At 29.1% G+C, this 18696-nt stretch overlaps 1 protein-coding gene across 2 annotated transcripts in view; it reads right to left on the reverse strand.

Moving 5' to 3' along the window:
• The window catches only part of LOC148228673 (fibroblast growth factor 1-like), a 109217-nt gene extending 95564 nt beyond the window's left edge, over positions 1–13653 (reverse strand). Inside the window, exons 1-2 of one of the 2 annotated variants that reach the window (XM_088199710.1) lie at positions 13513–13653; positions 7599–8119 (exon numbers count right to left, since the gene is read on the reverse strand). Coding sequence is in view for 1 of the 2 variants with exons in the window: in XM_088199708.1 (XP_088055834.1) it covers positions 7599–7702 (104 nt within the window). In the remaining variant the exon portion in view is untranslated. Of the gene's footprint in view, positions 1–7598; positions 8120–13512 lie in introns of those variants that run through there. The other variant, XM_088199708.1, reaches the window with a different exon arrangement.
• Between the last annotated feature and the right edge of the window lie 5043 nt (positions 13654–18696).

Raw genomic sequence — 18696 nt, forward strand, 5'->3', positions numbered from 1 at the left:
TAACACTTTCATTAGGGTTGGGTCTGTTTAATTTTTTTTTAATATAATTTCACTAGCGTCTATCAGATAAATTATATTTTCGTTAGTACAATCATTGAGAATTTATTCTAATATGATTTCATCGAAACGCGAGTAATATAACTTCTTTGCTAATATGCATTCACTATAACATATGTATTATTTATTTTTAGACGTATATCAGTAACGATGAGTTTGCAAAAATAGAGCTCGTACTAATATGCAAAATAAAAGAAATAAAAAGCAAACAAAGTCGTGAGAAAGTAACATAAAACCGTGTATTGTGCAAAAAAGTCATTGATTGTAAATTATTTCATCAAATTAAATCATTATATAATGTATTTTGCTTAAATATATCTCAATAAATATTTTTGAATGTTAGTTATATGTTTTTTGCAATTTATAAGATTTAAAAAAAAAATTGTCACTTTAGAAACACCTTGTATTATACAAGTCCATAAAATATGAAAAAATAACTTGGTACCTGATTTAATTTAAGTATTCATATATTATATTTGCACACTTTCAATCTCCGACAATGTCAAGGATTTTTCGTCGCACACACACAGCGATCAAATATTGACGTGTAAAGTCTAAGTTAAAAAATATGGTTTACTTAAAATATTTGCAATCCATCACCGACTATGATTTTCACACGTGCTCGCGCTGATTGTATTTCGAAAGGATCCTGCACAAGGAGTCGCTTCATAGTCGAGTGGTCTACAGTTAATTGAGACTTCCAACGCTATAATTGATACTAACGAACGCCTGAATACTACACGATACAATGGCCACAAAAGCTTGTCCAGGAGTGGTCACTCATTGGTCACAAATGCCCAGCGTGACTGAGCACCTTTTTTCTCATACCTGCCCGCGAGGTGTTAAGTTCTCTTTGACGGTCGTAAAAAAAATGCCAATCACACCCAAGGAGAACTTCGCAGGATGCGTCTTTTGTTGGTGGAATTTCTCGAAAAGGGAGAAAGTGAGATTTATATGCGCTTTTCTGACTCAGACCTCACACGGCTACGAGTGAATGAATTCGTACGTCGCTAATTTTTCACGCGGCCAAACAAATATGTGTGATGTATTGGGATGCTGTGGAGAAAAGAATCGGGGTCGTTTGTTAGATTGGACCGGTTTTAGGCACCGAGTGCCGTTTTGCGGTTGTCGTGTGCATATTTTAAATTTCTAGCGCATAATAGCACGATCATCATCATCATTATCGCCGTGGTTTGTGTGAGGTCCGTCTCGTGCACTTAACACGTTTTATATGTGTATCGTTTAAATGCGCTGATTCACTGACGGGTTTTCGCTGAAAAACGATTCTCAAGAAACTAATTTACGATTCATCATAAATTAAATTATTACAAAACATAGTTACGTTAGTTTTGAAGGCGTGTGTTTGTGTTTTGCTTAATCTACAAGCATAGACACAAATTATAAAATTGAAAAATTAATAAACATGCCAATAACATATAATTGTTACAACGAAATATTATCTTTGTGATGTCTCACAAAATACTCTATATATAAAATGATATGAAGATAAACAACAAGAACCTTTATATACTCGTATGATATCATATCATATGGTTACTACAAAAGTACTTTTGATTGACTAGATTAATCAAAGGCTTTTATTTGCTTTAGATGTTTTATATGCCGATCACGTCACAACTGGAAAGGTTTTTTTATTTGTATTAAAATGGAATCTATCTATTTAAATAATAAGCAATTGTTATAATATATTTACTTTTTTCTCCCAGAAACTAGGGGAAAAAATAATAAGTAGAAAGTCTCCCACTGGAAGCACACATCTCAACATACACCCCAAATCTGAGCTCTAGTTATATATTATCATATTGTTATAAGCTTGAACTTATTCTGCGAGCCAGTATAGCCTGCGAAATCGAAATCCCAAATGTTTCATTTTGTTCAATATATGAATTTTTCATGACTTCTGTCAAGACGAACTCCAAAATATTTGGTGGAGTTCCCTTGTATCTATTTCCCGTTGAGGAATACCGGAAGACAAGTATCTTTTTTCAGCATAAATATAACATAGTTTAATTTGGCATCCTTAACTCTGATTTGTCATTTAGCAATGAAGCTTTTTCAGTCTAATACATATTTTGTATAAAAAAGAAAGCATCGGTTCAAGAACTGAGGCGCAACAAATGATGTTTGGTACAGTTTTCCGATCATATGTTGGTGCTTATCTTTCAGGTAGAATTGGATTATTAACTCTTTAACCGCGGATGGCTTCTATAGAAGTCATCGAAAAAATCGCCAGTACTCATTGGGCAGCTGAAGGTGCCATAAACATTTGAGCCGAATAATATGGTTATAAAGTAAAATTTAAAGCTGTAAATCACTTGTATTTTAGTGGACCATAATATTTTCAAAAATATAGTATGAATAGGTGCTCTACATATATTAAAAAAATTAAAAATTATTTTTTATTTTCAAAGTCTTCATTGATTGCAAAAGTAGAAAAAAATATTTATCAGTGTATTGTGTTGTCTTTTTTGCTTCAGTGACAATTGCTCTCAGGACAGTTGCTCTCATGCACAATTGCTCTCGTGTTTTTGAATTTGCTGTATGTTCAATATGTTTTTTTAATTAACTGTATGAAAAGATACACACATTTAAGTAAGAAATGTTAAATTCGAGCATATTTGCGATTAAGTGCCACACAAACAATCTGCCAATCATGTGTTTATGTTTTATGTATCTATTGTAGAATAAATATATTTTTTTATCTAACAATACAAGAAAGATCATATATTATATATTACATGTCTATTGAATTATTTCTTTCAAGCATTAAACTGAGTATTACCGCATATTACGGGCGTGCAATCTAACAGGTAAAAATTTGCATAAAAGCTTCGAGCTTTCTGCATTGTATCTGCACTGTTAAAAATACGCACTCAAACAGAGTTCAATGACATTCGTATAAAACATACCAAAGATTAGTTCTATAAACGTGTATTGAATTAGAATGCGATAAACGATATCGCGAGCAAACATCGCGTCGTTATCAATAATTAAACAATAAATATAGTGTTGCATAAGTGCATTTTTTTATTATTATAAATAATATTATTACAATGCGCACCTGTTATTCGTTGTCGGCTTAACGAAAATAGCTTTTCGAGCAATAATTTCAAAAACCTTTCCAGTGACAAGCCAAAATAATATATCACACGAAACGGTTTCTTATATAAGGCAAGTTAATTTACTGTCGGGCGTTTGTACCGCACCGCACCAGGCCGCCCGTGACGGGTTCCTCTATTGTTTATTATTTTTATGAAAGAATATAAAAAATATGTTTTTCCTACGGAGAAATAGAATATTAATTCAATTTGAGGTCGGACACTACCGTTTCTCAAACGTTTCACGGAATCAAAACAATAAAAACGGAGGAGAAACGGAGGAGAAACTAATTTCGTCTCGAACCCCTATGGGTAACGTATGAGTTACATAAAATACACCTGCGGTTACGCCGATGTTCATAAAAATACAAGTTTAACCACCGACACGCAAATATGTTACATTTAACAATAAAATTTAATATTAAACTAATGAAAATCACGCGCATACCATGCCGATAATTATGTCAAGTGCGATTAATATTATTTTTCCTCGTATTATTCCTACATTCCTTACAAAATGAACATTAATAAATATTTTTTTACATAGAGATTATTAATTACATATTATATTAAAATGGAAAATATTTTATAACTTCGCATCGTCGTATTTGATTAATAAAACCGTTTAGATGCGGATGTGTTGTAAACTTGTGATCTATCGACCATAATATTTTCCATGGCGTTTAATCTTTCATAATAAAGTCATAACAATTTAATAACGCATAAACACGCGTATACCGGGTGTGCATACAAAATAATAGTAATATAATATTTTACAAACATAAAAATATTCATTTAAATTATTACAAATAAACTGGTTGTAATAATTTTCAATTAAAAAAAATTATCAATTATATAAGACTTGTAGCTACATAACGTAAAATGCGAATGCTACTTAATTGTAATATAGTTTATTTATTTCTAAGATTTTTTTTGTAATTAGTTATTCAAAAATTTCATGAGCTACTTTTTCGAAAGTTAAGGATTCCACACGAATTAAGCGAAAAACTAGTCGATGAGTGTGGATCTATAGCTAGTTGCCTTTTCCCGCTCATTTGATAAACGGAGATGAAAAATGTGTGTTGTACGACAATGTCGTAGAAGACAGTGGTTATCTAAAGTAGCAAAATCTACTTCGAAGACCAGGCTCACAGGGAAAAATATTTTGTGTGTCATGACCAGACCATGCTTTTTCCGATTACCATTTATTTCGATCAATGCAACACTTCCTAGACGAAAAAAAATAAAACGCAGTCGAAAAAAAAGTGGTTTTTGGAATATTTTGCATCAAAATCTTCAACATTTTATGCAAATAAAATTAAAAAATATCTGAGAGATGTAAAAATGGTATATCTTTACAAAAAATTATAATTTAAATCATTTATATAAAATGCACATTCAACAGTGTTTTTTTTTATTCGTTAAAAATTTTTGACTTATTAGGTTAATCAGTCAGGTCATGCTGAACTTGGTATTAATAGATTAATAAATAAAAAGCATATAACTCACTAGTAAGCTTACGTCTCAAAGCAATTGCCAATAAATCATAATGCTCTTTTAAATTCTAATATTTATTTAAAAAAAAATATAAATAAATAATATGAAATATAAAAATAGATTGATTTTTTAACTCTTAGACAATCATTGTTTTTAAAAGTTACTAGAATAACTGCATGAAATGCAAATAGTGCTAAATAAAAATATATACACATAAACCTAAACCTATTTCATCTCGAAAAGCAATATCACCATACCGGATTATAGTTCCGCCAGTAATATTTTTTTATTGATTGTAAACTGTAATAATAGTTTATAATTAATAAACTATTTGTCATTGTTTTTAGTCTGATGTTTTGCTACTTAATTAGTAGTTGTTACATTGTGCTAATGCCTATCTCGTTTCAACGGAAGATTTACAATAAAAAATTGGTTTGATTGTTTTAGTATTGCACCGAACTTAAGGCAAATTGTATACAATAGAGCTAGAGCTTGACTTAATTAATCAGCCTAATAAAATCGTAAACTATGAAAGGACTTAATAACAGCAATTTGTGATAAATACACACTAGATGATACCATTAGTGAACCAAGTTGCTTATGAAACATCGTTAAGTTCTCGAGATCTACACAGTATCAAAATAATATTTCCATAAAAGATGAATTACATAAAAAAAAACACGTTACATGTAACCCTTTTGTGCATAACTCATATTATGAAATCGTAACAGCCGTCGTTAAATCAGTCACATGAAAACGGTCCACAATAACGATGATCAATCGATCAATCGCACAAAGGATCAGATAATCCTTTTTTTGTGTTGCGAAAATTTCGACATGGTAAATCGACACGACAATGATGATAAATACACGTGTCAAGGAGGATATACAACAACTTGACACCCGTGTTGTAATGAAAAAAAATATGTACACGAAATGGCTTCTTGTAATAATTATTTTACATGACATTTTTTGCATCGTGGAGATAGCGGCGCTCTACCGCTAATAACATTAATAATGTTTCCACGGGAAGTTATGATCGTGCTGGGTTTTATTATAATTTATTTATTGATGTATAAATTTTAATTATTTTACATATTTGCGAATGTGTTACATTAAATGCGCGCCAACCCAACAGGTTTAAAAGAGAATCGCAAGTAGGAGCTCTAATGAGGTGGTCATAACATTGATTTAAGATTACTATTATGTATATATATACGGATAAGGTACTAGATGATTTAATCAATTTATATTTTATTAACAATAACGTTATATAAAATATGATTTAAAATATATAATAATGTATTATATAAAAAAAGTATTCCGGTACTAAGGTGATGACGGTCGAGATTAAAAATATCCTGTGTTGACATCAATGTATTGACGTGAAATTTACTTATGAGATTTTGATTGATGTATCATTCTTGCAAATTTTATGTTAGCAAATATCTAAATTTACTGATTATTGCATATTGAAAAGTTAATGCTTTCTCTGGGTTTGTATAAATATAGTTTTAATTTTATATTTGAGTTTGTGTCCTTATCATGTTTTTTACCAGTGGTATAATTCATTGACTGAAAGACCTTGATTTTAATCCCATATAGGGCTTAATGTGTTTCATATTTTATCGTGTCTGGGAGTTCGGAATTAGTGATTATTATATATATTGTAATTAAAATTCCGTTCGATATATATATATATATATATATATATATATATATATATATATATTTCTAATCGCAGGGATGAATAAATAAAATAAAAGCAAGATTCTACATCCATACAACTATTGATTATAAGGTGTAATACTAATATATAATTCATTATCAATAATTGTTTTATTATTAACATAAACATATATTCATTAACAAACATTATTTTTCGCCAGCGACAATTGATTACTTTATTCAGTATCTTATGTAGCTAATGAAAATATTGTTCAAAAAAAAAAAAATTTATAAATTGAACGGTGATTTTCATTAATGAAACCCATCACCATTTTTATATGAACACTGTAACTTTTTTGCACGGTTTTTTTACACGGTAGTCCCATTAATGTATCAGGTGTACTATTATAAAATTATCCATAATGAACTATGTTATCATTGTTCTATCATAAAGAGTATATTGATTAAGGAAATTAATTCAAATAATATTTTGATACAAAAGAAGAGAAATACTATACAAATCATTCAGTTTCTTTAGATTTTTTTAGTCAATATGCTGAGCAAAAGCGGCAGCCAGCGAGTAAAATAATTATGAATAAAGTAGTGTTAAATAGCACCCTAGAATTAATGTGCTATTTAACAGGGAATTATTTTGAGAGATATGCGCATTTAAATAAATATTTTGTTCCATAAAAATAATTACTTGTGAATTATTGTGAGGCAAATTTTTTTCGGATAAGGTTTCGTTTCAGAGAGTTCCGCGAACGTTATGACGAAACGATAAATCACAACTGATGAAATCTTCTTTAATCAAAGAAACGGCAGCGACTAGAAGAAGGCTCGAATTATTAAATAGATGATGAAGATACTACTTATGAATTTAAAATAAATTTATCTTTTAAAAAGAGTTACAACAAGCGCTAAATACTATTCCAATTTACTTGCCAGACAATATGACTGCATTTAGGTTGTCTGACAGGTGATGTATTAGCAGATCTAAGAAGACTTCATATTCAGGGAAGTGAAAAAAAACAGAATTTGGAACATCTTCAGCAATAATTTATAAGCATTACTACATAAAAGTTATTTAAAGAGGGTCTAAAAAAATTATGAAAATATGAAATAAATACAGGAAAATTCGTGGTATTTTGTTAGTTGCTCGTAATATACGCAATAATCAAAGGGTGGCGTAAAATTGGTCGTTTTGATACCGGTATCATCTGATTTTAAATAAAAATAAAATAAATCGTGACTTACTTGTACAGAGTGAGTCGCATCCAGCACTTCACGCGTGCGCCGGGAAGCCACTTAAAGTAGCGACCATCAAGCGCACGATGCACATAATATATACACAACACCATTCACTGGCGCCGGCCCTGTTGCTTGCGCTGGCCGCTGCTGCCCACGGGCCGCAGGAGAGCAGACGAGCACGCGGGCCGCATCACCCCCGCACTCACATCATCCCCGGGAAACATTACACAAATTTTGATAAATTTTTCAGTCGAAAAGAAGCACTCGTTGTGGTTTTTGTCACAAAACACCGAAATCACTGGGGAAGCGAATCGAACAGGATATTCAGCAACATCATAGAGAAGTTTAACGTACGATCGCTGTCAGTTGGGATTCGCGAGCCGCAAGTCGTTAAGTCCCCTACTTAACTTTTATTGACGCGGCTCTTCGACGTATCTCTCTCTTCTCTCCAGCGCCGAAAGTAACTCAAAAACTGGTAGTATAATGTGGGTACCGCGACGACAATGATCGGCGGCTACAAATCACTTCTGCAATGCAAATTTTAATTACCGCACTGCCGCATGTTAAAAAGCGCACGTTGCAATCAATAAGCTTACATTATGTGTTATTATTAAAAAAAATGCTTTTTTTCGTAATTGGGTGAAGCACCTGCAGTTCTGAAGCAATCAGCGTGTTAAAACCCATTGTGAAAACTCGGCTGATAAACACTAACATGAATGTTGACATAAAATTTTGATTGTAAAAATCAGCAATTTATTGTTTTTCAATTGGGGGTTTTCCGTCCTATAAAAAATTAAATTCTAACAAGAATACTCAAAAATAAACATTGTTCAATAAATGGTAAAAATATATTTAGCATTAAAATCACTATAGATTTTTTGATATACTGCTAACTTATTATATATAAATTACTTTCATATACACTTTTTTTAAATCAAGACACTCGCATTATTAAAAAAGGCTAGAAGATTTAGAACTAGTAACAATATTTCTAGCTATAGATTTTATTAAGTTAACCACAATTAGAGTGGTTAACTAAATAAGAATGAATTCCATATATAGCTTGGTATTTTTAATCTCGGAATTAGTGTTTATTATATAATTATCGAGCTAGGTGTATATATTAGGTATCTTAAATTCTCTAATAAATAGCTACTACAGCTCATAGAAAATCTTTTATATGCTTTAATAAAATGTATAGTTTTTTTGCCAAAAAATTTACTTTTTTATTATATAAATTATAAAATAATTTTATTTTATAAATTTAATCTTTAGTATTATTATTTGATATTATATTTTTTTACTTTATTTAATACGAAATCAATAACATTTTCAAATCCATATGCATCTTTATAATAATTTTTTTTATTTATATTACAAATTATTTTTCAAAACACTAACTTGAATTTCATTATTTTTTTAATAATTAAATTAAGGTAAAAATATTAATCCAAGCGTTACAAAATACATATTCTTATATTATTGATAAACAATATCAATCAATTTTGATTATCTGTATTACTTTCTAAAAACACGATTTATTTGATCAAAAAATAATATCGATTAACTAAGCTCAAGCAGTGACCTAATAAATTCAAGGTTACACAGCAAAAATATCATATTTATCAATTAATCCCCGAGTATTAGGATTGAACATGATTAAATTTGCGAACTTGACACACATTTTTCAATTCAAAAATAATAAACCAACCTCTTATCAATTTTAGAATAGTTTCTAAGTGGTTAAACATTTTAATATGATATTTTAAATTATTCATACGCATAACCAATAAATTTGTATTAGAGTTGTATTCATGATAAAGTAGACGAAAAAGTTTAATTTATGTATCACATAGAATTACAACCCTAACCTAATCTGTCAGCATTTCAATGGCACCACTGCGAAAAAATCGGGGTATACCTTTTTTAATCGCGTGCCAAAATAAACTTGATTAAAATATGGATGATTGTAAAACATAAATAGGGAGAACCAATTTCTAACATACCAAATAGATCTAGTTTATTTTACATACAATTAATAATAATAATATATTATTAAAATTATGAATAATTAATATATAACGCGATATCATCGTACATGACGTATCATTAATTTAATACATTATATTTGCAAATATGCTAAAAATGCTTGTCATACATTGTGGATGTTTATTGTGTAGGATATAATTAATTTTATTCACTCAACCCTAATTTACTGTGATTGAGTAATTGATGTTTGGTTATGTATATAAAAAAAAACAATATTAAACTCTGAAACAATTCTAAGATATGCAAAATGTCAAGTAATATTTCATAAATTATTAGAAAATAAATTTAAATGGAAATTAATTTCTTATTTGTTAAGAGCAACGCTCTCAAAATATATCTACTGGACAAAGTTAAGAAACAGCAGTTAGAGATTTTTCTTTATATAGATATTCTTCTTAAAAGATCACAATGATGGTGTCTCACTAAAGCAAAACAAATTTAAAACAATAGCGGATAAAATTTTAGTCTTAAGTGTGCGACACAATTAAAAATATTAGTAAATCGACTGATCATTATTAAATTTCCCAGAAATTCATTGAAAAATGAAACTCACTTACTTTGCCGAAATAACAATGGAAGACTTTTTCGCAATATTTTCAATACTATACCATGAATTTTTATTATTACGTAATATATTTTTAAGAACACGAGCGTAACCAATACACAATATACATAAGAATATAGTACTTCCACTGTACAAACACTATTGTCGCACTAAATTTAGCTCTCGGATATTTTTGCACAAACAAATCGGGGGCGGATATGGGATTTATGTGCGCGCGTGAAAATGTATTTTCCATACTTTCGAGGCATTCGAAGTGGCCAATAAAAGTGGTGGTTTTTCCGAAATTTCCAACCCCAGCGGGTGAAACTGTCCGCATAAAAGTTTTCGTTCGCCGTTTTGTTTGCGTCGGTGATGGAAGTCGCCACCGACCGTTAGGGCAGCCGCCAGGGGCGTAAATCTTGCGGATCGGAAACCGTTTATGGTCCCATTGACTGGATGAGATCCGACCGAGTGCCCTGTGCCACTTTCAATAATTAATCGCCGCCGATAAATAATAGATGTATTGTGGCCAAGCTCCCGAAAATATATTACTTATTTTTTTGCTCTTGATATGTTGTAATAGATTTGCAACAAAAAAACTATATATATATATTGATTTTTATTTGTTATTCCAAATGTATAACATGCTCTAAAATCTAGAATAAAAACGAAAGTGGGTTAATTGTATTTTATATTCCATAATAACTTATCTCTATTTATATTTAATTATTCTAAATCCCTCACCATTGAGAATATGTACAATTATTATACTTAAATAATAAAAAAATCAGTTTATTAAATTTTGCCAAAGCTTTCTCCATATTATTAAATGCTTAGTCAAACCCTTTATCTCATATATTATATTTTTTATGATGCAATAACTCCAAACGATATAAAAGCAAATTCATCAGGTACTATTTCTTAAGTAGTGATATAATATATAAGTTTTTAAAAACTTATGTATAAGAAGCAGAGGATTTGCCCTAAAAATGGCCAAATCTAATAAAGTATGCCACTGGCCTTACAAACAGGAATAAGTGTCTCGGAAAATACTGGAAAATAATGACATAAATTGGGAGACGTGAAAGAATAATAAACACGTTACACAATCCAGACACTGACTAGACAAATTTATATTATTATATATAAATTAATACTAATTTACTACAATTTAATTACTATTTAATACGCAAATAATTTTTGCTAACCTACAAAAATTCAATGGAAATATAGGTCGTTGAAATTTAAATAATTTTAATTTTAAAAATAAGTCAATAAGTTGGAACAATTATATAATAGAACAAACGACCACTATAAAAAGTATCAAATTAAAAAAAATATATATTTTTGCAGATATAACCAGTACGATAGACGGACGGTATATGTTTCTGACTATTGACCTGAAAGACCTGGGTTCGAATCTCATATGGACCTGTGTTTTTATATTTATATCGTGTCAAGGAGATCTGAATTAGTAATTATTTTATATTTATTACATAATAAATCTAATCTGTGATGATCGATAATTATAAAATATGTAAATAAACATAAAATAAATCAAAAAGCATATATATATATATATATATATATATATATATATATATATATATATATATATATATATATGTATGCATATGTGAGATATAAATATAATTTTTTTAATGTACAATTGCTTAAAAATAGCTTATTGTTTTTATAATTATTTAATATAAATTTGTTTTTAATTAAAAAATATATATGTATAATTATATACCTATATATAAAAACACATATTTTTTCCGACAATGACCCCAAAAATTAAGTAGCTTTAACTTTTATGTGAAAAAAATAATTTTAAGTGACTATTTTTGAATTTTTCTTTCTAGAACCAAAATAAACCGAGTTTTTGTTATAAATTATAATGGAGATGCTATTATGAAACAATATGAATTAGGTTGTCTAATTAAATTATTATAGATACTTTCAACGTTGTTTTTCAGTAAAGTTTGTTCAAATCCGACATTAACAATGAGAGCTATCGTGTCCATAAAATATATTATATCACACATATGTACATACCGTTATTATATAATAATTTAAATTACAGGTTTTTTTGCAATTAATTAAGTTTCGACTAGCATGTTTGCGGCATGATCACGGTATATAGTACTCCATGGCCAAGGCCGAAATAAGCTTAAATGTAAGTTATAAAAAGTGATAAATTGCTATGAATCCAGTAATAAAACAAATAATCGAATTAAAAACAATGCAGCCATGATGATGAGGTCAAAACGTTGACAAAAAAGACTAGGAGAACAAGCGCGTTACGTAAGCTCAACTATCTACTACATGTAGTGTATATTCTGTGATCATGTCAGAAGCAATCCTGCCAAATTATCAGTCAATTAAAAAACTTTTTATATAACCAGTCGTTTTGATTTAATCGTGCAACTATAAAAGTTAAAAAATCAAGTCTGATTTAAGATCAAATATATAAACAAGATAAATATAATGGAGCTACGCTAGTTATTTTATTTACAAATTAGCGTAATAATAGTAATAATTGAACTGCCGAAACGTCAATCAATTGGGTGAAAACTATTTTTTAATATATCGTTTTTTACTCGACTGATTTTAAATCATAGGTTGAAAATGAATGCAAACATTAAGACTACGCTGAAGATGATGGTCTCAACATGGAAGTTGAAAATTAAAAAGAAAATATACGATAAGCTAGCCTTCGCAAAGTTCTCTCAAAGTTCTGTTGCTTAAGCAACATTTAATTAAATATGTTTAATTAAAATTACATATTTATATTAAATGTATGTATATAAATAAAAACAAGAGCCAAATAAAACAACTGTATTTTTATGGCACTTGATAAAATGTATAACTATATTTTACTCAATAACTAAATTTTAAATATACTTTTATTTTTTTGTGATTAAAAGGGTTAAAAAAATATGAATTTGAATTACAAAATGTATTTAAAAAAACAATAAAAAAAGCAATAAATATATATATATATATATATATATATATATATATATATATATATATATATATATATATATATATATATATATATATATATATATATATATATATATATATATATATATATATATATATATATATATATATATATATATATATATATATATATATATATATATATATATTTATATGCATAAAAAAAACTTTCAACACTTTCTCCTTAAGCAAAAACCTGCAACTGCTTACAACCAAATAAAATAATAATAAATAAAAAAAACAAATAAAAACACAAGCACAAAACACAAAAGCACGTAAGCGTATTGACTGCAACTTTTCATCATGAAAACTGACTTAGGAAGAAAACAGTGAAAATCCAGACGACGAGTCCGAACGTTCGCGTTCGCCGAAACTACGACCGGGTAGTTCAGCGGTGTTGAGTCGGATGTGGATGAACGGCGCTGATGCTACCTTGGCGGAGGCCAGAGAGTGACTGGAGCGCGTGGCGGCGCCGCGAGCCTCCCCTCCAAGCGCCGGCCCAACCCCGGGGACACGCACCACTTTTCTTCGGTGGTTGAGGGCGCGGGTTTGAACGACGGCACGCGCACCAACGCGATAAACTCCAATGAGTATCGATGGATCGATTAATATAATGAACTTATCTTATACTACTATAGCACGGTAGATAGAGACAGTGTTACAGAAGAAAATTTGGAATCCAAAATTCGGTCTATTGACTTAAATCGGTCAATTCAAATTGAGGTATTGATGTATTAGAGGCGAATATGAACATTATTTCGTATATGTTCAATACAGAAGTTAAAGCAGCAGAATCTGCTCGTAAATAAAATTATCTTTTGGCGTGAGTACTGTAAAGGAACGGGTGATTAAAGTGAGCCCTAAAGATAATAAAACTCACAGGAGTCTTTCTTCAATTGATAATGGCCAATTAAAGGCGTTAGCTTAAACAAAACCACAGACAGCAATTACAGAACTACTTATTGGCCTCTTAAATAATTTAAACAAATTAAAGAAGCTTGATAAATGGGTGCCACATAAACTAAATGAATAGAATGCAACCACTTTTATGAAGTATTTTCTGCTCTTCTTTTATACAACGTACACAATTCAATTTTTGGTTGTATTGTAACGTGTGATAAAAAAGTTGGACTAAAATAAAATTCCAAAAATATTTAACGAAACTAAAATTTCGCTCGACATTATCAGTTTATCAAAAAAACAACTTTTTTTTATGCACGTATTATATTAATTAAAAAAGGTTAATTTGGACATGATAATCGTTTTCAAACAACTAAGAAACAACAGTTACTCGTTAAAAAAGGACACCGCCATGAGAAACCATTAACAGCTTAAGTCACAAAGTACACGCTATAAATTAGAAAGGATTAAAATATCCGTCGCTGTCGAGAAAAGATAACGCGTGAATTTGGGTTTGCCCTTAAAACTGCCGTTAGTGATTTTGGCAAAAAATTTGACAAAAAAACTCGACGCGTTTGTTTTATCGAAAAGAAGTAGACAACAAATCTATGGAGGATGCTATAAATATGTGTATATACAGGAACGCGAATATCCAATAATCACTTACTCTCAAGCACATTATCTCAAATCTTCTAAAACTCTCCAATCTGGACTTCAAAGAAGGCGATTCAACTTCAGACCAGAGAAGATCGCACTGTTCCTCTCTTAGCACTCACAGGTTCAGCTTGACGTCACAGAAAACATCGCTCAATATTGGAACAACGAACTAAAAATTATTATTAAAAACAATAAACTTTGTTTTAACAATAATACGCCCTTTTAGTCAAAGGTCTGGATAAATTAAATCGAAAAATCTGCAAAGAATTATGACTAATTATCTTGAAGAAAGATATGCTACAATGCATCAAATTTTTTTTTATTACATATAAGATATTCTATATGAGTTGATGTAGCTCATTATTAGATTATTTTTACAAAAAAGAATACATAAGAAACACTTAATAAATGCGGAAATTACAGAAATAACTCATATTTTCTAATTAAAATTGTGTAGCTGTGGACGTTCTTAACATATTGAATAAACTTTTTAGTATTTTAAATAGATACGAATAATTTAATTTCAAGTCTATCTGAAATAAATATTTATGGTAATATTTTTTTTGACAGCAGGTATATTAAGAATTAAATTTCTAAGTTTGAAACACTAAATGTTCTTTTATTTTTTAAATTAAAATAAACTTCTATTTACTAATCAAAATGTATTTTTCGATTTGTATTGTATTTTATTTGATATGCGAATAGTTGGAAATAACGAATATTTGGAAACTCTACTGACCTTTGAAAACTTGAATAAATTGCGCTATAAAATATTGCCTTTTTCAGGATTCACACCAGTCATCTCGCCAACAGATTATCCTTTGTTTAAGCATTTTGACAACTTCTTACAGTATATGTTCTTTTACATACAAGTTGGTGCCGAAAGTGTACTTTGAGATTTATCAATTCTAGACCTCCAGAATTTTAAACTATGGTTATAAATAAATTTGTAAAATATGTAGGTTTTAATAGAACTTCTTTCGACTAAGAAAATTATTAACAAAAAAACAAAATATGTTAATAAACTAAAATTGTTTTCCTAGCAACCAAATATCAATTGTATTATTTCAAATATAAATCTGTGTTATTTTATTATTATGCTAAAAATCTAAATATAATCATGACAATGTCTGTATTTTAAGTATTTTAAGAAAAAAACTTTTTAGTTACTAATATTTTCGAAAATATATCACTGTTCTTAATTTTAATACACATTAATAAATTCAACACTTCTACGACTTGAGAACCACAGTGATAAAAATATCCGAGGTCCGTTAAGCTTAGTCACAAGTCACAGATTTGTTCATGCAAGTTTTACAACTGAGTCATATATTTTAATTAAGTATATCTGAAATATGCAATATTATAGAAATATGTTAAGCAATAAATGCATCATTTCTAAAAATAAAACAGTTAGTTTACATGAATGTATTTTATTTATTTTTTACAATAGATTTGCCATATAAGCATTTGAGTCAACGATGGGTTTTTCCTCCAGTTATATTGTAGCATATTCATTAATTTTATTATAGACCGTATATAAAAACTCTAGTAGATAAAAGAATGAGTGTATTACATTTTTTAAATTTAATATAATAGTATTACAAACCACGCATCACATTCAAAATGAATTATGTACAGAATAAAAAAGTATACACATGGCTAAGAATTAAACAACGTTCTACACATTTGAGCCCTTCGACCTCGCATGAATTCATTATGCGCATTCAAAAGCGAATAAAGTAGATGATGATACCCTAGCCAGATCAATATTAACCATCCAGTTTATATCTTTTAGGCATATTAAAACAGGATTTAAGCTAGGAGTATGAAAGGGTCATACTCGCGCGGAGTGCTCTAATAGAAACGTTACTGTTTTATGTTTCAATAATGTCCTGTTCTGTTTTACACACCCTTTCACGCCTCTGTGTATACATAGAAAAAAATCATTTGAATACTGTAAACCGGATTAAAAAAAGTTTTGTATTGAAGATTGGATAATGCTCCATATAACAATTATGAGAGGGGGCAAAATTGGGGTGTGTACAGGAAGCGTGTCTGTTCGTTAATAACTATGTTTTTTATCATCGTATAAAATATGATAAGTTGGTATATACTTATATATGTATAAGTAGGATTTTTTAATATTTTTTTTAATTTAAATATTTAGAACTGAACCAAAATACTAAAAAATACCCACGCTTTATTTTTACTAATTAAATGTATCGAGCAAAGACTTTTGAGTACTAAAATAAAAAGTTGCGGCAGTTTTTTTACGTTAATATATGGACAATATTGACGTAATTAAAATTTATCTATTTTTTTGATATTAATACAAAAGTTATGATGCATTAAAAATGGTAATTCAACTATAAAACTAAAATAGAAATGTTCTTAAATATTATATTTTTAATAAATGACTAAATCATTTTATTTATACAATGGTACAAAAATAAATTTATATAATGTATACCTTCATGTACCTATATATCTAACCAAAACGTAGTTATTTTTGTTGTTTTTGTAAATGTCATTGAAGTTTGACTTTAATAATCTTATCGGTCGATGTATTTAGGTCGTTCCTATTACGTTGATTAAATTCCTACACTTTTTTCTTGTAATGTCTTCATAATCAGCGTTCTTTGCGCTGATTTTCCGCTCATTTTGATCGATAGCTCTTCTGTATTCAATAGAGTTACTTACATAAATAAATTCATATTCTTGTTTATTTAAATACTAAACACTAATTGTTGGCAAAATCAATTGATGTATATTGCAGAAGTAGCTGTTGTAGTATGTTTTTAGATCTATTTGATCTTTAAAAAAATCATTTATGAACATCCAGATTTTTACCAATGCATTAAAAGCGCATTGTATGATCCAAGAGATTATATTTTTTACCAACCACAGAATCGAATTTTACTATTTTTTTAAAATATGCCAATAATATATGTAATATAAATATCCGACTCAGCCTTAGAAATCAATTGGTAATTATGTTATAAAATAAATTTCAATTGCCAAACATTATGTATATGTCTTGCATTATCTTGTAAGAGTAAAAATTACGATCAACTTACTCGTGCTGTTTCTAAAGGAACGCATATGTTGCATAGAGTAGGTATTAGCTGTAATTATTTGACCTTTGTTATACACTAATCATAACCTTCTGGGAATAAATCTATTTTAATGTAGAGTACTGTAACTACTGTTAACAATCAATGTTCATACCACTGGATTATTATATGATAACATGTTTAATTGTTTATTACCTGTTATTTGTTTTAAACTTTTCATTAAAAAAAAATATTTTTATAATGTTAAATATACTTAAATGACTCCCATACACTAAAAATATCTATGCTAGAGAATTATAGATCGGTGTCGTTTTTATTAACAGCAATTTAAAATCATTATTCATAAACAGGGCCGCCAAAAACTATCCTGGGCCCTGGGAAAATAATGATTTTAGGTCCCATGACATAATATTATATAATTCTTTGAATAATTGTTAATAGGTACAAATTAACAGGGACTTATTTAAAATGATGTGCGGTCCTTTTTAATTATTTTCATTTCTTCAATGCTTATAGTATTTAATTAAATGACATGCATTTTTTAGCTAAATTAAAGGGAATCGCTATTTATATTTTGAGTTTTTATAATAAAATTATGACTTACAATAAGTAAAAATCGAATGAAGCATATCTAAACCGAATTTTGGTCAATAGGAGGACGCAAAAAACAATTATCCCTTCTCAGAAGTCAAAAATCCACGTCAAAAGCAATAAAATCGTGCCGTCACCGTCGCAGTGGGAACGCTCGCTACCGAGCGTTCCCACTGCGACGGCGCCGACACGATTTTATTGCTTTTGACGCAAATTTTTGACTTCTGAGAAGGGATAATTTTTTAAAACATAGTGTAATATCGAAATGTAGTCA

This window comes from Plectrocnemia conspersa, unplaced genomic scaffold (assembly GCF_051122295.1).
Source record: "Plectrocnemia conspersa isolate PC_06_02 unplaced genomic scaffold, ASM5112229v1 ptg000012l, whole genome shotgun sequence".
NCBI classification, from domain to species: domain Eukaryota; kingdom Metazoa; phylum Arthropoda; class Insecta; order Trichoptera; family Polycentropodidae; genus Plectrocnemia; species Plectrocnemia conspersa.